Below are 22885 nucleotides of genomic sequence, written 5' to 3' on the forward strand. Positions count from 1 at the left end.
TACCTGGCACATAATATATGCTGAATGAACAGTTGTTAAGTGAATGAGTGAACATATAAATGGAGGAATTAATGAATAAATTAAATATGTGCCTAAAAGACATGTGGTGTTAGATTACTAGCTCATATTATACCTTATCCTTGCTAAGCATGAGGATGCTTCAAGTGAACTTTCTAAGCTGTCCAAGTAATGTGTGATAACACGTAAGCCCCACCAAGGCCCCTGTGTTTGCGATGAGAGTGACTGAAAGTGGAACAGATTCCACGGGGATCTTGCCTTAGGATACTACACATTCAAGCTGGTAGAATAAGAACATTCTTTTTATCCTCCAGGTGCATAGATAATGCAGCATTACATTTTAGACATGAGACAAGAACTCTGCCCAATCGTTTTTTTCTGATTGGAATAATTTTATACATGAATGATGTCTTTTAATTATGTAATTAATGGAGTTCTATCCAATTCTTTTCTTTTTCTTCTCCTCTTCAGTCCTTTAAGAAATGAAGAGAAGACACTGTGTATGGATAGCAAAGATGGGTCTTTCCCTGGAGAATTGCTTGAGCGTTGCTTTGGCTGTGGTGCTGACTTAGTGGCCATGCACAGTGACATGGGGGGTCCTGGCTGGCATCGGTTCATCCAGCCTCAATCTTAGGGACTGTGTTAACTTCCTATTGCCACTGTAACAAATGACCACCACTTAGTGGCTTAAAACCATGCAAATCGAATATCATATGGTTGGGGAGGTCAGAAGTCTGAAGCTGTGTCTGATGTCCTTGCCCTTTCAGCTTCCAGGGGCTTCTCACGTTGCTTGGCTTGTGACCCTCCTTGGATCTTCAAAGTGCATCACTGCAACCTCTACTTCCATCGTGTCTCTTTTTTCTGCTTCCAGCACCTTCTGTCCCCCTCTTGTAAAGATCCTTGTGATTACACTGAACCCTCCTGGCTAATCCAGTATAATCTCCCCATCTCAAGACCCTTAATCATCTCTGCAGAGTCCCTTCCAGGGATGAGGACATCTTTGGGGGCCCCTTATTCTGTCTATCACAGAGTCAGATGAACAGTCAGTGTTCAGGAGCAGAGCGAATAAGCATCGGGCATCCCACGTGTGGGCAGTGAGAAGATAGACTCCTGCTGCAGTCCCCGTCCCACGTAAAATCAGGATGACCTCCCTGGGATACTTTCCTGGGGCCCAAAAACCGGGCTCCTGTGTGTAAGGGTTTGCAATAGATTTTTCCCCACTGAATTTAATAAACCTAAAGATAGACACATTCTAAAGCATTTTTACATAGTTAAAACTCTTTAGCAATCAAATAATGAGATATTTTCAGAAGCACAAATAGTTTACATTCTATACTCTCAATGTGTAACATTTTGGTTTCTGCTTTTAGTTAAGAAATTGTGGTGGGTTGGAGCCCTTGGTAGAGCTGCTACGCTCCAAGAACGATGAAGTGAGGAAGCACGCCAGTTGGGCAGTGATGGTCTGTGCTGGTGACGAGCTGACGGCCAATGAATTATGCAGGCTCGGGTGAGTGGGTGCCATCTCAAGTTTCTGGCTCACATGAAGAGCAGAAGATGGAGAGGCACACTCTTCAGGCCCAAAGAATTCCAAGCCAAGTCTCCACTGCTCTCTCAGTCCACAGAAGCTCTGCATGTCCCCAGGGCATGCCTTGGCTTGGAAGGCACGCCTTGGCCTGGAGGCAGAGGAGTCCCCATTCATCGCATCTGAACACTCCCTCACTGCCCTTGAAAAAAACACCTTCAATATTTTTTTCTAACCCCTTTACCTTGATGAATGCTTCTCTTTTACTTTCTTCTGCTACTGCCAAACAAATTCTATTTGTCTCCCAACTTTCAAGGCTAAAATTAAATGGGCAAGCTGTGTCTACCACCTCTATTTCTTTCTCACCCATCTCAAACCTTCACCAGAATTCCACATTTCACCACCCTCATCAATCAGTTCTGTTGACCAAAAGCAGATGAATTTATTGCCTTTAACACATCGGCGAATAGAGTTTTAAGTTTCGCTTCGTTTCTTTCTTTCTCTCTCTCTCTTTCTTTCGCCTGCCTGCCTGCCTGCCTTCCTTCCTTCCTTCCTTCCTTCCTTCCTTCCTTCCTTCCTTCCTTCCTTCCTTCCTTCCTTCCCTCCCTCACTTCCTCTCTTTCTTTCTTTCTTTCTTTCTTTCTTTCTTTCTTTCTTTCTTTCTTTCTTTCTTTCTTTCTTTCTTTCTTTCTTTCTTTCTTTCTTTCTTTCTTCCTTCCTTCCTTCCTTCCTTCCTTCCTTCCTTCCTTCCTTCCTTCCTTTCTTTCTTTCTTCTTTCTTTCTTTTTTCTTTTCTTTCTTTTTTTTCCTTCGTTTTTTTTTGGCAGAGTCTTGCTCTGTTGCCCAGGCTAAAGTGCAGTGGCACAATCTCAGCTCACTGCAGCCTCTGCCTCCTGGGTTCACAGTTCTGCTGTCTCAGCCTCCTGAGTAGCTGGGATTACTTTTTTGTATTTTTAATAGAGATGAGGTTTTGCCATGTTGGCCAGGCTGGTCTCGAACTCATGACCTCAAGTGATCAGCCCACCTCAGCCTCCCAAAGTGCTGGGATTACAGGCATGAGCCATCACATCCAGTCCCAGGTTTTAAGTTTCTATAGACAGGTTTCATTTATTAATTTCTAAACATTTGGATTCTTTGCATATATTGTCCAGTTAGATGAAAAAGTTGAGGTCCAATACTAATTTTGCTTTTAGATGAACAAAGAACTTTTTCCCCCAAAAGCATCCTTTTCACCTGTTTGAACATGAGTTACTACTTGGCATATGTATCCTTAAGAAGGGCAGATTTGTCTTCATAATTCTGTCAGTATTACTTTATTTAAGAGGGTGGGGGAGGCTTTAAGCTCCATCTTCATTCTTCCTTCAGGGTCTGAAGTCAGTATATAAATGGAGACTCAGTATTCGATGGCTTGTATAAAGCGAGTAATGCTTTTTGCTTTTATTGACAGGGCTTTAGATATCCTTGAAGAAGTTAACCTATCAGGAACTCGGAGAAATAAATTCAGTGAGGCAGCTTATAATAAGTTGCTCAACAACAATCTTTCCCTGAAATACAGCCAGACTGGCTATTTGTCATCAAGTAACATAATTAACGATGGATTCTATGATTATGGTCGGGTAAGTGACAGCACTTATTTGCAGTTTAGTATGTACGATAATAATTTTTCTTTAATCCTGATGCCATTACATTGCAATTTCATAATCACCTAATGTAATTTATATATTTTTACAGGCAGAAACTTGAAAATCAGCACTTCATTCTTAACTTTAGTTATAAGATTTTGCATTTTTTGGTTCAGTTTTCACTAGAATCTGCTTACTTGTAATTAAATCAGCTTGCTAGTGGCAGTCTCAAGTTTCAGATAATACACAAAAAAAGAGCTGGGTGGGCATGGTGATGCATACCTGTAGCCCCAGCTATTCAGGGGGCTGAAGCAGGAGGATTACTTGAGACCAAGAGCCCAGGAGTTTGAGGCTACAGTGCACTATGGTTGTGCCTGTGAATAGACATTGCACTCCAGCCCAGGTAGCATAGCAAGACCCTATCAAAAAAAAAAGTATAAAAGAAGGAGCAGGTGACATGGCTCATGCCTGTAGTCCCAGAACTTTGGGAGTCTGAGGTAGGAGAATCACTTGAGGCAGGAGTTCGAGATCAGCCTGGGGAACGTAGTGAGACCCTGGCTCTTTAAAAAACTTTAAAACATTAGCTGGGTATGGTGGCATGTATCTGTAGTCTGATCTACTCAGGAGGAGTTAGGAGGATGACTTGAGCCTAGAGTTCCAGGATGCAGTGAGCTATGATCACACCACTGCCCTCCAACCTGTCTTTTTTTTTAAAAAAAAAAGTAGCATTCAAAATTTGGGGGTTCTATTATTTCTATTACATGAATGTTGAGAGAAGTGAGAAGCTAGAAATTAAAATATTGAGGACCCTTTTTACATGACTGGTTTAGTCAGTATTTTCTACTTCTTCTGGAAACCAAAAGCAATGAGGAGAATGGGGAAAATGTTTAAAACCCACAAATCCCATGTTAAGCAAAACTAGGAAGCAGATATGATCTGCAGACTTCAAAATATGTTAAGGGTTGCCAAAAGCTCCCAAGATCAAGCAGAAGCTATGCAGGAAGAAAAAGGAAAAGGAAAAAAATATATCACAGAGAGGAACAAGGGAGCTCAAGATGGCAGAGCGCAGAAAGCAAGCACCACTAACACTGTATACTTCCTAAGGTCACGGGAAAACTCAGAAGTGCAAAAGCTGTAAGTGTGGTTTGCCAGGCAGGTGCAAGAACTCAGGACACGGGGAGTGAGGCTGACAGCAGAAGCCTTCTTGGACCAATTTGGTTCTAAGAAGCAGAGGAGACAGGGCCATAAGTCACATCACTGAGTCCCGGTTGCAGGAAGCACTCAATCGTGGTAGTGGAGAACTAGAGAAAATTTGAATAATTCAAAACAGCTTGCCTAAAACTTGACTCTTGCTCTCCCTTCTGCCTCCCTCACCTTCTGCCATCACCGCCGTACCCTGTAACACACATAAACCACTAAGAAATCGCTCCCAGGAAGCCCGTCTCCTTCAGTGATAATTTTAAAAGAATGTTGCAGCATCAGAACAAAGCAGCTTTAAGAAAACCACGGTGGGGCCGAACGCGGTGGCTCACACCTGTGATCCCAGCACTTTGGGAGGCAGAGGCAGGCGGATCATGAGGTCAGGAGATAGAGACCATCCTGGCTAACACGGTGAGACCTCATCTCTACCAAAAATACAAAAATTCGCCGGCCATGGTGGCGCATGCCTGTAATCCCAACTATTTAAGAGACGGAGGCAGGAGAATCACTTGAACCCTGGAGGCAGAGGTTGCAGTGGGCTGAGATGGCACAATTGCACTCCAGCCTGGGTGACACAGTGAGGGAGTCTCAACTCCATCTCAAAAAAAGGAAAAAAAAAAAAAAAAGAGAGAGAGAGAGAGAAATGAGAGGCGCCATAGAGGGAGAAGAGAGCAGGCAGAGGCAGGATGAGGGGCTCTGAAATGCTGGGGATCCCTGAGGCGGTGGGCGGTTGCCATTTTAGAAGTTGTGGTCAGGTGGGTCTCACTGAGACGGTGATCATTTCCAAGCCAAAACTTGCAGGAGGTGAGGGCCTTATTCCCGGGCAAATCTTGGGTTAGGGAAGTCCTGGGCAAGTCTAGGGTTGTTTTCTAGGCAGAGGAAACAACCAGTGCAAGTGCCATGAGGTGAATATATGCTTGGCATGTGCTAGGCACAGCAGGAAGGCCAGTGCAGCTAGAGCTGGGCTAGCAAAGTGGGAGGAGAGCAGACCGGAGACCAGAGAGCTAACAAAGGCCAGGTCATGTGAGTCCTGGAGAACATTGGAAGGATATGGCCGTTACTCTGAATGGAACAGGATCTGTGGCAGGTCTTGGGCAGAAGAATGACAGGATCGGTCTTATTTTAAAAGGCTCACTTTTGCCTTCTTGCCAAAGGACCATGAAACGTATCTTGGATGAGAAAGGGATTCAACTATAACTTAATTGGAAAAAGATCTCAAAAGTGATCTAGTTTAGCCCTCTTCCTCCAGGCTGGTGAAACTGCCTGCACAGGGCTTTGTCTATCCTACTTTTAGATACACTCAACACTTTTAGTCATCTCTTCCAGTATTCAGTTACTTATGCAGGCAGTCAGTTCTCCCTTAGGTATATAGATGGATTTGCCAATCCAAATACTTCCAGGGGCCAAGATGATAATGATGGGATGAAACAGCTGAGTGTAAACCAATCGAGACGATAAGGAGCTGGATCTGTCCTGCCCAAAGGCAAGAACATCCACAGGCTTCAGGTTCCTATTTCTAATTTTGTGTATGTATATTGTACATGTGCGTGTATGTGTGTGTGAAATGAGACAGCGCAAACAGCTGAGAACATATTCTGTCTGTATTCATTTTCAAAAATATGACCCACGCAGATACTACTTTTTGGTCCTTAAATTATCTTACAGATAAATCCCGGCACCAAACTGTTGCCTTTGAAGGAGCTCTGCTTACAAGAACCAAGTGACCTACGGGCTGTACTCTTAATCAACAGTAAATCTGATGTGTGAGTCTTTGCAGGGAGAGGGGAAGCAGGGAAGCACACACTGCTTGTTGTTGTTGTTTCTCCATCAACATGTGAATATGCGAAGATTCCCAGACTCTTTTCTCCTGTATCTAGCACCTCCATGAAAATAAACACCAGCTCATAAACTCATAGCCTGACATGGAATAACCATGAAATAGCCACCACTGCAAATCAATGTGCTCTCTGCTCTCTCTTTGACTCCATACTGCCAGTCAGTTTCAAGTGTGTTCTGAAGTCAAGGCCTCTTACCATGGAGTCATTGAAGAAAGTGTAAATAGCAGCAAACTGAGATGAATCCTGTTTACAGTTCTCCAGGACTATGTGCTGGAGTACAGTTACCACCCAACATTTTTCTTCTGAAATAAGAAGTAAATGGTAGAGCTAAAAATTAAAGCTTCCATGGTGTTCTTTAAAATGATCATGGCTGGGCACGGTGGCTCATCCCTGTAATCCCAGCACTTTGGGAGGCGGAGGCAGGCAGATCACGAGGTCAGGAGATCAAGGCCAACATGGTGAAACCCTGTCTCTACTAAAAAATACAAAAATTAGTTGGGTGTGGTGGCACACACCTGTAATCCCAGCTACTCGGGAGGCTGAGGCAGGAGAATCGCTTGAACCCAGGAGGCGGAGGTTGCAGTGAGCCGAGATTGCACTGCCACTGCTCTCTAGGCTGGCAGCAGAGCAAGACTCCGTCTCAAAAAAAAAAAAAAAAAAAAAAAAAAAAAAGAGATCATGTATATCCATATATCCATATAATATTTATGTGATACATTTTATACAAATAATTTCTGTTCTAGCTTATGAAAGGCTTTATAATAGTCTTTTTGCAGTGGCTCACACCTATAATCCCAACACTTTGTGAGGTTGATACAGGCAGATCCTTTGAGCTCAGGAGTTTGAGACCAGCTTGGACAACACAATGAAACGCCAGCTATACAAAAAATACAAAAATTAGCCGGGTATGGTGGTGCATGCCTGTAGCCCCAGCCACTTGGGCTGGGTGGAAGGATCGCTTGAGCTTCGGAGGTCAAGGCTGCAGTGAGCCATAATCGCACCACTGCACTCCAGCCTGGGCGACAGAGTGAGATCCTGTCTCAAAGAACAAACAAAGAAAAAATAACTTCTCCTTTATCCTTCAAAAATCATATGTCACTGTTAAAAGTCAGCTCCAGGCCGGGCTCGGTGGCTCACGCCTGTAATCCCAGCACTTTGGGAGGCCGAAGTGGGTGGATCATGAGGTCAGGAGATCGAGACCATCTTGGCTAACACGGTGAAACCCCATCTCTACTAAAAATACAAAAAATTAGCCAGGCGTGGTGGCAGGCGCCTGTAGTCCCAGCTACTTGGGAGGCTGAGGCAGGAGAATGGCATGAACCCGGGAGGCAGAGCTTGCAGTGAGCGAGATCGCGCCACTGCACTCCAGCCTGGGTGACAGAGCGAGACTCCGTCTCAAAAAAAAAAAAAAAAGAAAGAAAAAAGTCAGCTCCAGTTATGACTTTTGGAAAAAAAATCTGTTTTGTGGACTAAAACCATAATCTATTGACAAATAGATTATTTAAATCTATATATAATTTTAAATGTGTAAAATTTTAGTTCTCCACCTTCATCTATGGAAGATAAATCAGATGTTGGTTATGGACGAAGTATTTCTTCTTCATCTTCCTTAAGAAGATCAAGTAAAGAAAAGACCAAGTAAGAAAATGATGTTTTATCTATATGCAAATAACTTTCCCTTTAATTTGAGTGTGAAAAAATGTTTTAGATTTTAGATTTGGGCAACTTGGTTTTTATTCTTCTTATGGTAATACAGTTGCACAATTGCCTTTTACATTGCTATAGGAAAGATCTCTGGAATGGGAGCCAGGAAATCTGGTTTCACATTCGATTTTGCCCTGTGGACCTGCAGTGATTTGGGCCACATGACTTAGTGTCTGTGTGGGTTTCCTTTCCTTAGCTGTGGATGAAATAACGCCGAGTCCCTGGCTTCATGATGGGGAAAGGAATCAAATTATATAATGAAATAAAAATTGTATAATGAAGTAAAAATGCCTTGTAAGCTCTAAATGCAAATGCAATGTATTGTTATTTTCCATATGATTGAAATTGGTTGTGGTTTTTTTTCAAATGACAAGAAAAAATAGTTATCATTTTAGTGCTGGATTTGGATCTCCCATAGAAGACAAATCGGAGCCAGCTTCTGGACGAAATACCGTTGTCAGCAAAAGCGCCACCAAAGAAAAAGGATGGAGGTAAGAAAGTGTCCTGAGTTCCTCATTATCCAGCCAGACTGGTGGAAGGGAGGCGTGGCTCTTCAGTAGGAAGCTTTCTTCTAACATCACTGTGTTGAACCAGGCAAGACTCATGAGATGCAATTAAAAAGGAACTTGATTTTTGTCTCTTACCATCTCTTTAAAACTTACCTGGAGAGAATTGTCTTCTGGCTCTGGTCAAAAACTCGGGTCACTTGGATCACTTGTAGGAACAACAGAGTCCTACAGTCGCTTTAACTAAAACATGACAACAGGGACAGCAGTCTTTAGACAGCCCTTTGAAAGCCTAACCCTGGGTAACCAACTTGGTGTGAGGGTTTCTGCCTCCCGCTGCTGCCTTTTGCAGGTGGGGAACCCCACACCCAGGTGTGTGGTCCTGCTCTCTCTCCTCCCGCCCCACTTTTGCTTCCACGGCCCTCCCCGCCTCCCTCACTGTCTCTGACCCTCCATGGGAAAAGGGACAAGGAGGAGGAGAGGCAAATATGGCAACACTCTTACTTGGTTGGGACAATCATAATGTCCTTTTAAGTCTGTGCATTTTTTTTTTTTTTTTTCCTGAGGCGGAGTCTTCCTCTGTCACCCAGGCTGGAGTGCAGTGGCACCATCTCCTATCTTGGCTCACGGCAACCTCTGCCTCCCGGGTTCAAGCAATTCTCCTGCCTCAGCCTCCTGAGTAGCTAGGATTACAAGTGTAAGCCACCATGCTTAGCTAATTTTTGTATTTTTACTAGAGACGGGGTTTCACCCTGTTGGCCAGGCTGGTCTCGAACTCCTGACCTCGTGATCTGTCTGCCTTGGCCTCCCAAAGTGCCGGCATTACAGGCATGAGCCACCCTGCTTGGTTCTACATGTTTACATATTTTTAAAACATACTTCTCCTGTGAGAACTTTCCTGGATTCTTTGAAAAACTGTATTGAGTTATGGTAGACTTAAGCCTGTAAGGGCCATGGTGGCATTGGAGGCTGTGGAATGTGGATACCAGACCCCTGCTTTCCAAGGAGGCTGGGCCCCAGGTCTCCCAAGGCGTAGGCAGTGGTTTGCCCTCCTCCTTAGACTGCTTTATTTTCTGCTCTGACTTTCTTCTCTGTTGTTACAGTCTCTGCTGCTCAATATTCTCATCACTGCTTCTCATCTGCTCCTGTGGTTCCAGTCCCATAGCTTCTGCTTGCTCTCTCCTCCCCTTCCCTGTCCTTCCCTGTCCTTCCCTTCCTTCCCTTCCCTTCTCTTCCCTTCCCTCCAGCTTCCCTCTCCTTCCCTTCCCTCTGCTTCTTTTTTCCTTCCCCTCCCTCCCCTCTCCCTTCCCTTCCCTGTTCTTCTCTTCCCTTCCCTTCCCTCCTGTCTCTTTCCCTTCCCTTCCCTTCTCTCTTCTTTCTCCCCTTCCTTCCTATTCCCTGACCTACCCTCTTCTCTCTCCTTCCCTTTCCTCTCCTCTCCTTCCTTCCCCTCCCCCCTCCTTCCTTTCTCTCTCCTTTCCTTTGCTTTCCCTTCCCTTTCCTTCCCTTCCCTCCCCTCTTTCCCTTCCCTCTCCTCTCCCCGCTTTTCCTTCCCACCCTTTCCCTCCCCTCCCCTCCCCCCTCCTTTCCCTCCCCTCTCCTTCCCTTCTGTGTTCTTCCCTTCCCTCCTCTCTCCCTTCCTTTCCCTGTTCTTCTCTTCTCTTCCCTTCTCTTCCCTTCCCTCTCTTTCCCTTCCCTTCCCTTCTCTCTCCCTTTACTTCCCATTCCCTGACCTACCCTCTTCTCTCTCCTTTCCTTTCTTCTCCTCTCCTTCCTTTCCCTCCCTGCTCCTTCCTTTCCCTCCCCTTTCCTTCCCTTCCCTCCCCTCTCTTTCCTTCCCTCCCCTGTCTTTCCTTCCCTCCCCTCTCTTTCCCTTCCCTCCCCTCTCTTTCCCTTCCCTCTCCTCTCCTTTCCTTTCCTTCCCTTCTCCTTCCCTTCCCTACCCTCTCCTTCCTTTCCCTCCCCCTTCTTCCCTTCCCTTCCCTTCCCTTCCCTGTTATTCCCTTCCCTCTTCTCGCCTTCCCTTTTCTCCTCTCTCCTTCCCTTCCCTCCTCTCTTCTTTCCTTTTCTTTCCTTTCCATTCCTTGTCCTTCTCTTTTCTTTGTTTTGCTCTGCCCTACCCTTTGGCCTCTCTGAGCTTCTCCCCACTGGACTAAAAGCTCCTCAAGAACAAGGACATGTTCTTATTTGAATAATTTCTTTTCATCCCCTGTATTTAGTGCAGTGCCTGACTGGCACTCATAGGCATTCACATTTATTCAAAAGAACAGAAATCCAAACTTTGGCAGGAAAAGGTTATTTCTGACAAGTTCCACACTTGTAAACGATGCATCTGGAGCAAGTAGGTTACCTTCTCTTTATCTCTGTTTCCTCATCCATAAAACTGAAATAAAAATAGAACTGTTTTCATAGTGCTGTTGTAAGCCTCAAGTAAGTCACTACGTGTGAAATGCTTAGCGCAGTGCCTGGCACGTGGGAAACAGTCAACAAATGTCAGCTCCTGTTGCTATTATTATTGTTGTACTAAGCAGTTGCAAGGAGCCAAAACCTACTCCAACTGTACAAGGATATAAAGGAATTCAGTGCAGGGATGCAGAGGGTCCTCAATGGGACAGGTGACAACTGCAGGGCCCGCCCATCTCTCTTCCTCTCTCTCTTTCTCCCCCCACCTGCATGGTAACTTACTTGCACTTGCTTCCTTGCTTGCTTTTTTTTTAACGGCCTCACCTCTAACTGTTGCTTGCATGTGGCCTTGGTTTGCTAAGGAACCAAATCTGGCCCCAATTCCAAAACAGCCTTGCAGTTCAAAAGCCTGGCAGCAATCAAGTACAATCTTTCTCTGTCTCTTCGTGCATTTTCAGGAGACTCAATCTCATTTTCACAGGCCATCCGGAACGTTGGCTGCCTCTGAGACAAGTGTTCCCCTTTAGTCCACCCAGCTATGGCCCTGGGAAAGACTCAGCCTTCTGCTGCCTTGCTAGGGACAGGCCACTTGACTGATGAGCAGCCACAGGACCCTGTTGTACATATAGTGCTTCAATCAAAGCGCACCTTTCCCTCTGGTCCTCACCCAGACGGGTGAGCACATCAGCTTTCATCTTTAGTTCTTCTGCTCTTCTTGGCTTTTTAAAATTGTCTTATTTTTCTTACAGCTCAATCTGGTTCTTAATCCTAAACCTTTTGGGCAGTCCTTCTGGGTGGGAACTCACTTTGTGTACTTGCAAATATCAAGCTGCTAATCTTCACACAGCTATAGTTTGCTTTATTGTGATATTTGACACCGACATTTTCCATAACACTGTGAAGCACTCACATCTTGATCTCATTAGATCCATGTCACTTTGTTCTATGGATAAATCCCTTCATTTTTGGCCCTTGGTGTTATCTTTTCATCCTTTGCAATACCGTAAATATCAGTGTTCTCCAAAAGTAGTACTCCTATTCCTACTCTCCATAGTTTTAGCTCCCATTCCAAAGCTGAGATCCTTCTCTTGAGTCCAGACCTGTGTGTCCAGTTGCCTGATGGAGTCCTCTGCCTTGTCACTCTGAAGGCACCTTAAGTTCAATATGTTCCAACCTGCACTCATTGTTCACTGCAGCTCCCAAGCTCCCTCCCCATCTCTTCCCTATGCTTGCTCATGTTAACCATATTCCCATACAATCACCCATGCCTAGGAATCATCTTGAAGTCCTTCTTATTTATCCCCAATATGGAATGACCAAGACAGTCCTATCCACTCTATGTCTTAACTCTCCTACATCTATTTCGTCCCTTCATTTTCACTTTTACTTCCCCGGTTCAGGCCTTTTTGTTGTATGTCAATCACAACAACCTCCTTATTGTACTGTAAATCCTCACACTTTCACATAGCCCTACATAAACCCATCCTCCATGTATGCGCCCCCAGAGGTGCGAGCCCCCACCTTTTTTTTTGAGACAGAGTCTCACTCTGTCACCAGGGTGAAGTGCAGTGGTGTGATCCCGGCTCACTGCAACTTCTGCCTCCCGGGTTCACGCAATTCTCATGCCTCAGCCTCCTGAGTAGCTGGGATTACAGGTGCATGCCATCCATCATGCCCAGCTCTTTGTTTTTTTTTTAATTTTTATTAGAGACCATGTTGGCCATGCTGGTCTCAAACTCCTGGCCTCGTGTGATCCGCCCACCTTGGCCTCCCAAAATGCTGGCATTACAGGCGTGAACCGCCATGGCCAGCCACTACACACCTTTTTAAATGAAAGTCAGATCATATGACTCTGCCTAAAACAAAGTTCCCTCTCATCGTATAGGTGAAGCCCAAACTCCAAGCATGGCCTACCCTGGAATAGCCTTTCTTGTTTTGTGGCAAGTTCCTCAAATTTGTGGATTCGTTTCCATTCTTTATTTTCTTTCCAGCTTTGTTTTTGTGAAGCCTTCTCTGATCACACCAGGGTAAATATTTACTTTGTGCCCATTTTTTGTGAATTTGGGTTTTTAATTATTTATTTAGCTATAGTTTTTTCTCACTTTATCGAGGCTTAATTGACAAATGAATTATTATGTACATTTAAACATGATGTTTTGATATCTGTGCAAACTGTGAAATGTTTACCACGATTAAGTTAATCAACAATTCCATCTCCATCACCTCACAGAGTTCCCTTTTGTTTTTTGTAGTTTTGTGGTGAGAACATGGAAGCTCTACTCTCTTAGTAAATTTCACGTATACAATACAGTACTTTTAGATATAATATAATGTCTCCATGCTGTACACTAGATCTCCAGAACGCAGCCATTAGTCATCCCATGAAACTGAAACTCCGTTGTGAATGGATTCTATCTCATCCATAGCCTGCACTGATTTGTGTTGATTAATTCTCTTTCTTACTAAACAATGAGCTGTTTGAGATCCGGGACCATGCCTTTTTTTTTTAATCTTTATATCCATAGAGCCTAGAATAGTATCAGGCTCATCAGGGGCAGTAAAAAATTATTTATCGATTAAATATTAAAAATTACTTTAATTATTGAACGCTGCTTGTTGAAAGGAACAGATGTTTGACTCCTTTACCATATGCCCAGGGAGAACAAATATAAACAAATGAGAATAATTATTCCTTCTTTGTACTGTCTTCACTCTCCCTCTTTCTCCGCACATTCTGGCAGCTCACTCCCCACTTCAAGATAAACCCTGATACACTCCTAGGATTTAAGAGGATTGTTGGCATGAGGGTTAACTCAGAGACTTTGGATTCAGACACAACTGCCTTGGTCTTTTGAACTGTAAATGAAAATGATGGAAAAATCCTTGCCTCAAAGAGCTGCTGTAAGAGGCGATATGGTGTCAGGAAAGTGCCTGACCATCGCCTAGCACACTTAGGAGCTCAATGTGTGTCCCTTCTCTCTTCCCTTCTTAGCCTTTGGTCCACTGAGGGGTAGATTAGCCATAGCCCTGTTGTCCTGTTGTCTATCTTTTGGTCAACCCTTCTTGTCTTGTGACTATTAAAACGTTGGACTCCTAGAAATAAAATAAAATATTTTAACTGCATTCATCTGGTAAGCCATTGAAAATATTTTATGTTAAAAAGAGTGAGACAATAGCAAAGACATGGGATCAGCCTAAATGCCCATCAGTGATAGGCTGGATAAATAAAATGTGGTACATATACACTATGGAATATTGTGCAACCACAAAAAAGAATGAAATCGTGTTCTTTACAGGGACATGGATGGAGCTGGAGGCCATTATCCTTAGCAAACTGATGCAGGAACAGAAAACCAAATACTGTGTGTTCTCACTTATAAGTGGGAGCTAACTGACGAGAGCACATGGACCCATAGAGGGGAACAACAACACACACTGGAGCCTACTGGAGGGTGGAGGGTGGGAGGAGGGAGAGGATTAGGAAAAATAATGAATGTCTACTAGGCCCAATACCTGAGGGGTGAGATAATCTGTACAAAAAAAAAAAAAAAAAAACCATGACACAAATTTGCCTATGTAACAAACCTGCACACATACCCCTGAACTTAAAATAAAAGTTAAAAAAAAATTTTAACAGAAGGTCATAAAGGAAAAAGATAAATACAAAGACTGAGAGATACTGACAAAGAATAATGAGACATCGAGAACCATGGAGTGGCTACATTTTTGAAAGGGAGAGGACAGAAGAGATGGGAAAGAAGTAAGATCAATTACATGTGAAGTGTTCAGAAAGTATGGATTTCTTTTTCCTGATGGATATCATTACCATGCAACATGTAAACTCAAATCTCTGCCTCCTGGGTGACCAGGCACCATATTACTTTTGGTTTCGAAGGCTTTAGTTATACTCCCCTTCGTAGCAAAACACTCATAGGAGATGTGATTAATTCGTTTCCTGGTTATCCACTCTCCTCCTTCCTTAATCTTCACTGAAATCAACATATCTAACATTTCTTCTAAAGCTTTTCCTTATAGAGGACACTTGAATGTAAACACTTAAAAATAGCATTCACTAGACCTGTTTGTGAAATGTATGATAAGTTCTATCTACACTATTCTTTCGTATTCAGACCAGTTTTCATGAACGTTCACTTGATTGAACATGAGTTTATTACACATATTTAAAAGTTATTTTTCTGTCTCCTTTTTCATATCCTCTTTCCACGCTGTTCATATCTAGAGCCTTTTAGATATTTACAGCGAATGCTTTAACACTTCTGTTACTCAGACAACCTTGATCTACAGGATAATGATTTCCTAAAACATTTTTGTTTTTAAAATAATTTCCCACTACCTTCTTTTTACTCATAACTTAACTGTTGTCACTTGCTTCTTCCCCCAAATCTTGACTACTAAAGTCTTTCAGAAACAGATATTATCTCTTAGTCACATGTAAACACCTTCTCACCTTCTTTTCTACAATTCATTCATTCAACAAATACTTATTGATGCTTGGAATTTCTTCTATGTGCCTGGAATTGTTCCAGTGCTGGAGATACAGCAGTAAACAAAAACTTTTGCCTTCGTAGAACTTACATCCTAGTGAGAAGACAGACAATAAAGAAATATATACACTGACACCATCAGACAGTACCCAGAACAAATCCTATCTCTACTTTGAATGATGCCTTGTTCCCATCCTTTTGGAATAGATTGGGTGGAATAGGACACCCGATCTGAATACATTTCTTTCAACATTGAACTCCTGGAGACTTTCATATCTTTATCACTCATGTGGAATTTATTGAATGCTGCCTAGTATTGTGATTATTTTCCACCTAACAAAATCTTCTTGCTTAAATTGAAACCCCAAGTGGGCTGGGTTCATGACCTGTATTTCTCCCACCAGCCTTGTCCTATAATTATGTGTTTAAATAGTCAATGGTATCAAAAAGGAGCAAGGGATTAAACTTTGAAAATGTCAATACATGATTTAGAGTCAGCCAAATATTCTATATGTTTACCTGCTCCCCTTTTCATCCACCTATGAATGTAGAAAAATAACCTTAGAGCTTTGGATCCCACAGTAAATCCCTGTTTCCTGAGGTAGTTTTGCTAAAGTTTCTGCTGCAGAGGTAAAAGTTCTGCTGTCTTTAACCAAAAACGGATGCTCTGAGAGTTAATTTTACCGGAGTTAATTTTATAATTTCCAAGTGTTTATTTCCATATGCATGAAATGTATTTAAGTACTGAAGCCCTTCTTAATATAACCTGGCAGCCTTCAGGGGAAAGAAGTTCAAAAGAAATGCTTCTATTTATAGCAATAAGAAACTACAGTTCAGGAGTTCCAGGAAATTCTTTTTAATCATTCATAAGACTGCCTTTCCCGAAGGTGTATCAGATATTTTCTCCTTCATGCCAAATGATTCCTTGTTCTTACATCAGGCAGCACGCTCTCTGAGAAACACTCCTGCCTCTGTTTTGTAGGTAACTCTGAATAGTCACTCTATTCAGTGACTGGGTATTGGACTGACTATTGGAACTGAGCTCTCCAATCTTACAATGCCGCCTTGCAATTTCAGAAAACAGGTGAACCTATCTGTGCTTCCAGCACTTCTAATTGACCTTCCTACTATTGGTTTCCAATTTACTAAAATCTTAACTATGTATGTGATGATGTCCAATTTATTATTATTATTTTTTTTACAAATAAGAGAAGGGGGTTAAGATGATCTCTCTGGGAAATATTAACTTTTGCTTAGAGATTTTATCAGAATATATGGTGGGTGCATTCAATGATATATGATTAACCTCTCTACTTGGCTGCAGCAAATACAATATTTAATTAGAAAGTATAAAACTTTTAGTACTTGTTATAACTAATATAGAGCTTTGTAATTCTCAAATAGCAGTTGACAGGATTATTTTTCTCTTCTTTTCTTCAAAATAAAAAGAAAATTTATCTGGACCTCAGGCAATTCTTCCCTCCCACCTTGTGCTTCAAGTAATACTTAAAGATAAATAATTCCCAACCCCCCCTAATTTACTGCTGGTGTAACAGATGCTCAATACGCGTGAGTATATAACAAGTGATTGACCAGGCATGGTGGCTCATGCCTGTAATCCCAACACTTTGGGAGGCTGAGATGGGCGGATCACTTGAAGTCAGGAGTTTGAGATCAGCCTGGCCAACATGCTAAAACCCTGTCTCTACTAAAAATACTAAAATTAGCTGGTTGGGGTGGTGAATGCTGGTAATCCCAGCTACCTGGGAGGCTGAAGCAGGAGAATCTCTTGAGGCTGGGAGACAGAGTTTGCAGTGAACCAAGATTGCACTACTGCATTCCAGCCTGAGCAACAGAGTGAGACTTCGTGTCAAAAAACAAAACAAAACAAAACGAAACAGGTGCTTCACCTGCTTTGTCTGGCCTAGCCCCATTTTCTTGATTTCTTGACCCTCTGACACAGTTGTTGTTTTAAGTTCCTTATTCTCAAGAAGCAACAAAATAAAAGCTGCAATCAAAGCTACTGTTTGTTTAATCTTAGTATTGTCCAATCCTATTATAATGAACAAGGTGCGTAAGAAAATCTGCCCTCAGAAAACACGCTAATGCCACGGAGAACAGTGTGGTAGATATGTAGATATTTAGATAAGGCAACAATTCTTTTTAATAATAAACAGAAGCATTTATTTACATATCACTGGTTAATGGACAAAATTCTGCTGGAAAAATGGAAATGAACTAGCAGCAGCATTGACCGCGAGTCAGGAATTAGAAACAGCACTGTCCTCGTTGGAACTCCACCTACTCAAAGTCCCACCCAGGCCTGTTCTAGAGACTTCTCTCATCATGCTAAAGAGCTAAAGTCCTTGGGCAGGGAAGCAGGTCTGTGGTCCCGGCTGGGGTTGTAGGACAGCCTCCCAACCCACACTGGAGTCACCAAACTGTGGGGAGTCCTGGAAACTTCTGTTCTCATTTCATTCGTTTTTAGACCCTCTGCCCAAGGTCATGTTTGGCCATAGATGGTGCCTCTTGATCTGTCTCTGTGTGACTGTGCGTCAGCCGAGAGCCTGTGTACTTTAAAACCAAAAAGGCATTTTTATGTCATCATTTATTAGACTTGCATCTTGGTAATTATTAAGGAAAAACAGCTAAAACCAAAAACTGGAAAAGGGTAGGCTGCATCCTGGCACAGCTGTGAAGTGAGGAGGCTGTGACTCCCCTGATCGCTGCATCTTCCCCTTCTAGATTTCCCTGAGTTCCTTGCAAAGCTGCTCTAGTGAGTGGCCGTGGACATCCTCCCCACTGCCTCCCAGAGGGCTGTCCAGCCTCACTGCCAGTTCTCCCAATGTGGACTCTCAGCTAGCAGTGGAAAGTAGAGAAAGTAAGCCTTGCCGAGGCACAAATGATAGATAAGCCGTTATTTACCAGCCCAGAAGTATTTTAACAAAACGATGATTGCCTCCTTTGATACTGAAAATGTTCCAGTTTGTGTCAAGCTGTTTAGGGGTGTTTGGTGCAGAGTAAAAAGTGGGGTGCAGGTCATCAGGTCACACCAGCATCCCCTAGGGTGAGATGCAGAAAGTGAATAAAGACAGACATTCCATCTATAGTGTTAGAATATCATTTGTATAAAAGTAAAATCATAACTCTCATGTAAATATAAAATGAATACACAGCAAGGTTTATTTTAAAATTGATTTCTGTATACAATTCTATGAATTTTAACGAAAGTGGAGATTTATATAACCATCATCACAACCAGGATACAAAACAGTTCCACCACCCCAGATAATCCTAACCCCTGGTATTCTCTGTTTGTTCTCTGTTACTGTAGGTTTTCTGTTTTGCTTTGTTTTGTTTTTTTAGAGAGAGGTTCTCACTTTGTAGAGTTCAGGCTGGAGTGCAGTGGCATGATCTTGGCTCACTGCAACCTCCACTCACTGCAGCTTCAACCTCCTGGACTCAAGTGATCCTCCCACCTCAGCCTCCCAAGTAGCTGGGACTACAGGTGTGCACCACCACACCCAGCTAATTTTTGTAAGGTTTCGCCATGTTGCCCAGGCTGGTCTGGAGCTCCTGAGCTCAAGCACTTCGCCTGCCTCTGCCTCTCAAAGTGCTGGGATGACATGCGCAAACCATCACCGCACAGCCACACCTGTTCGTCTTTTTGAGAATGCCACATGAATAGGATCATACAGTGTGTAATCTTTGAGACTGGCCTTTCCACACAGTGTAATGCCTTTGAGATTCTTCTGAATTGTTTTGTGTATCAGTAGTTTATTTCAGAGTATTATTTCATTGTATGGGTATACCACGGTATATGTCCATGCACCTGTTAAAGGACAATTGAGTTGTTTCCAGTTTTTGTTGATTATGAATAGAGCTGTTATAAACATTCATGTGTGTGTGAATGTAAGGGTTTTGTTGTTGTTGTTGTTGTTGTTTTGGTGGAGTCTCACTCTGTTGCGCAGGCTGGAGTGCAGTGGTGTGATCTTCTTGGCTCACTGCAACCTCCACCTCCTGGGTTCAGGCAATTCTCCTGCTTCAGCCTCCCGAATAGCTGGGATTATGGGCATGTGCCACCACACATAGCCAGTTTTAATTTCTCTAGGGTATATACCTGGGAGTGGGATTTCTGGGTCATATAGTAACTGTATGTTCTACTTTATAAGTACTAGCAGACTTTTCCAGAGTAGCAATAGCATTTTGCATTCTCACCGGCAATGTATGAGAACGCCAGGTGCTCCACATCCTTGCTGGCACTTGGGATTGTTAGTATTTATTTATCCATTCTAATATGTAAATAGTGGTATCTCATCATGATCTTAATTTGCATTTCCCTAATAGCTAATGATGTTAACATTTTTTTTCATGTGCTTATTTGTCATCTTTATATCCTCTTTGGTGAAGTATCTGTTCAAGTATTTTGTCCATTTTTTAAAATTGGGATTTTGTTTATGCTTTTTCTCAACTTTTATTTTAGGTTCAGGGGGTACAGGTGCAGGTTTGCTATGTGGGTAAATTGTGTGTTGCTGAGATTTGGCATATGAATGATCCTGTCACCCAGGTAGTGAGCCCAATTCCAATAGGTAGGTTTTCAACCCTTCCCCACCTCTCAGCCTCCCCTACCTAGTAGCCCCCAGTGCCCTGGTGTCTGTTGTTCTCATCTTTATGTCCATGTATACACAATGTTTAGCTCCCACTTATAACTGAGAACATGTGGTATTTGGTTTTCTGTTCCTGCATTAATTCACTTAGGATAATGACTTCCAGCTGTATCTATGCTGCTGAAAAGGACATGATTTTATTCTTTTTTATGGCTGCATTTTATTCTATGGTGTATACATACCACATTGATGGACATCTAGGTTGATGCCATGTATTTGCTATTGTGAATAGTGCTGCAATGAACATAGGAGTACATGTGTCTTTTTGGTACAATGATTTATTTTCCTTTGGGTGTACACCCAGTAATGGGATGGCTGGGTCAAATGGTAGTTCTAAGTTCTTTGAAATCTCCAAACTTGTTTCCACAGTGGCTGAACTAATTTACAATCCCACCAACAGTGAATGAATGCTCCCTTTTCTCCACAACCTTGCCAACATCTGTTATTTTTTATGTTTTTAGCATTAGCCATTCTAACTGGTGTGAGACGGTATTCTCATTATGGTTTTGATTTGCATTTCTGTAATGATTAATGAATTTGCACGTTTTTTCATGTATTTGTTGGCCGCATGTATGTCTTCTTTTAAGAATTGTCTGTTCATGTCCTTTGCCCATTTTTAATGTGGTCATTCATTTTGTGCTTGTTGAATTGTTTAAGTTCTGTATATATTCTGGATATTAGACCTTCGTTGGATGCATAGTTTGTGAATACTTTTCCCCATTCTGTAGGTTGCCTGTTTACTCTGTTGATAGTTTATTTTGCTGTGCCGAAGCTGTTTGTTTTTTTACTGTTCAGTCTTGAGCATTCTTTGTCTTATATATGAATCTTCTGTTGACCATGTGGCTTGCAAATATTTTCTCCCACTCTGTAACTTGTCTTTTTATTTCCTTAGCAGTATCTTTCTCAGAGCAAAAGTTTTTAATTTTGATGAAGTGAAATTTGTCAAAATTTTCTTTTATAGATTGTGCTTTTGGTGTCATGTCTAAAAACTCCCTGCTTCTTAAAGAATGCCTTGAAAAAATACGTATATTTATATTTATATCTATAGAGTGTTTACATATATATATAGGCTAACCCTAGATCAAGAAGATTTCCTCCTTTGTTTTCTTCAAAATATTGGATGCTTTTAGGTTTTCTATTTAGGGCTAGCATTAATTTTGAGTTAATTTTTACATTAAATGTGAGGCTTATGTTGAAATTTACTTTGCATATGAATATATAATTGTTCCAGGAAGATTTGGTGAAAAGCGACATTTGTCTCTCTTGAATTATCTTTGTATCTTTGTCAAGAATCACTTGATGACTTCCTGCAGATCAAGTTGACACAGACTAGTTTTTCTTTTCTCCTCCCTACTAAATAGAACTATTAACCCTGGAAATAATGCAAGAGGCAAACAAAGGAGAACTCCAAAGGAAGCAGGAAGAAGGTGAACTGGCTGGGGACCCTATGACTGGGGGAAAAACACAGCAGCAGGGCATCTTATATTCCCTCATCTAACAGAAGGTCCCCCAGCCTAGCAACAGAAAGCAACTAGTAGTCATTTGACAACACTAGGCAAACTCAGTGTCAATGACAAGGGGGTTGATTGGAACCCCACTAATGCTAGGAGTCTAGAGTAAGCAAACATCTCTTCTGACAGCCAGAGACCCCTTCCCTTTTCCCCCTGTCCACTCCTAGACCTACCAAGACCTATCAAGGCAGCTGGGAAGTAGTAGCAAGAGGGACCCAGACACAGTGAGTGTACCTGAGGGCCTGAGACTTGCTTCTCCCACCCAGAGATACTGGAGTGGCCAGAAGGGACCTGCTCAGCCCAGGATGTGGCCAGCCTGGGAAGCTGCTTTGTCCCAATAAGCGTGAGACTCCCTCTCCCACTGAGAAACATTGGGCAGGTGGGTGGAACCTGCAAGAAAGACCTAAGCACAATAAGTACCCTGGCACAGGCCACTCCTTTGTCCCCATGGCGTTGAGGCTACCTTCCCTCACCAAGAGACATGGAATGGGGGATGACAGTAGGGAGACATCTTACCACAAAGGTCCTCTCCATCTTACACAGGCTGGGGGAAACCAGACACAACAAGCCCCTGCCTAGGGAAGCCTCTGGGTCCTTGTAGGCCTGAAATACCTATCCTTCACAAAGAGTCCCAGAATGGGGAAACCCCTTGTGTTCCTTCAGATACACCAGGAAGGACCAGTGGTAGTCCCAGCAGCCTAGTTAAACCAAGCAGAAAAACACATACACTCACTGAAAGTGTCTGAAAATTAAAGTGTCATTGGAATCACTGCCTACAAAAGTAGTCCAGGACGTCCATGCAGAACTCCAGGGAGACTGCTTGCTAAAATAAATAAATAGACCCAGAGTTTCCCAATATAATGGACAACATATCCAGATTATGACCAAAAAAAGATCTATCATATCAGGAACCAAGAAAATCACAATACCAATGAAATGAGAATCAGTTAATGCCAGCATGAAGGTAAATCAGATGTTGGAATTATCTGACCTGGATTTTAAAGCAGTCATCATGAATGTGCTTCAACAATCCATTACAAATTTTCTTGAAATAACTGAAAAAAATAGAAAATTTCAGCAACAAAAATAGCAGTTATAAAAAAGGAACCAAATAGAAATTATAGAACTGAAAAATGTAATACCAAATAAAAAATCTCACTGGAAGGACACAATAATAAAGTGGAGATGACAGATGATAGAATCGGCTAACGTGAGGACAGAGCAGTAGAATTCACTCAACCTATATAACCAAGAGAAAAATTAACTGGCAGAAAAAATGAACAACACCTCAGGCACTTACGGGACAATAATAAAAGATCCAACATTCATATCATTGCAGTTCCAGAAGGAGAGGAGAGAGGGTAGGACTGAAAGAGTACTCAAATAGGTA

At 42.4% G+C, this 22885-nt stretch overlaps 1 protein-coding gene across 2 annotated transcripts in view; it reads left to right on the forward strand.

Moving 5' to 3' along the window:
* The window catches only part of ARMC3 (armadillo repeat containing 3), a 121535-nt gene that overhangs the window by 83447 nt on the left and 15203 nt on the right, over nucleotides 1-22885 (forward strand). The window contains exons 12-16 of one of the 2 annotated variants that reach the window (XM_008002495.3): nucleotides 1389-1525; nucleotides 2987-3155; nucleotides 6027-6124; nucleotides 7739-7837; nucleotides 8278-8394. In XM_008002495.3, the coding sequence (XP_008000686.3) occupies nucleotides 1389-1525; nucleotides 2987-3155; nucleotides 6027-6124; nucleotides 7739-7837; nucleotides 8278-8394 (620 nt within the window). The remainder of the gene's footprint in view (nucleotides 1-1388; nucleotides 1526-2986; nucleotides 3156-6026; nucleotides 6125-7738; nucleotides 7838-8277; nucleotides 8395-22885) is intronic. The other variant, XM_008002497.3, reaches the window with a different exon arrangement.

This window comes from Chlorocebus sabaeus, chromosome 9 (genome assembly GCF_047675955.1).
Source record: "Chlorocebus sabaeus isolate Y175 chromosome 9, mChlSab1.0.hap1, whole genome shotgun sequence".
NCBI lineage: Eukaryota > Metazoa > Chordata > Mammalia > Primates > Cercopithecidae > Chlorocebus > Chlorocebus sabaeus.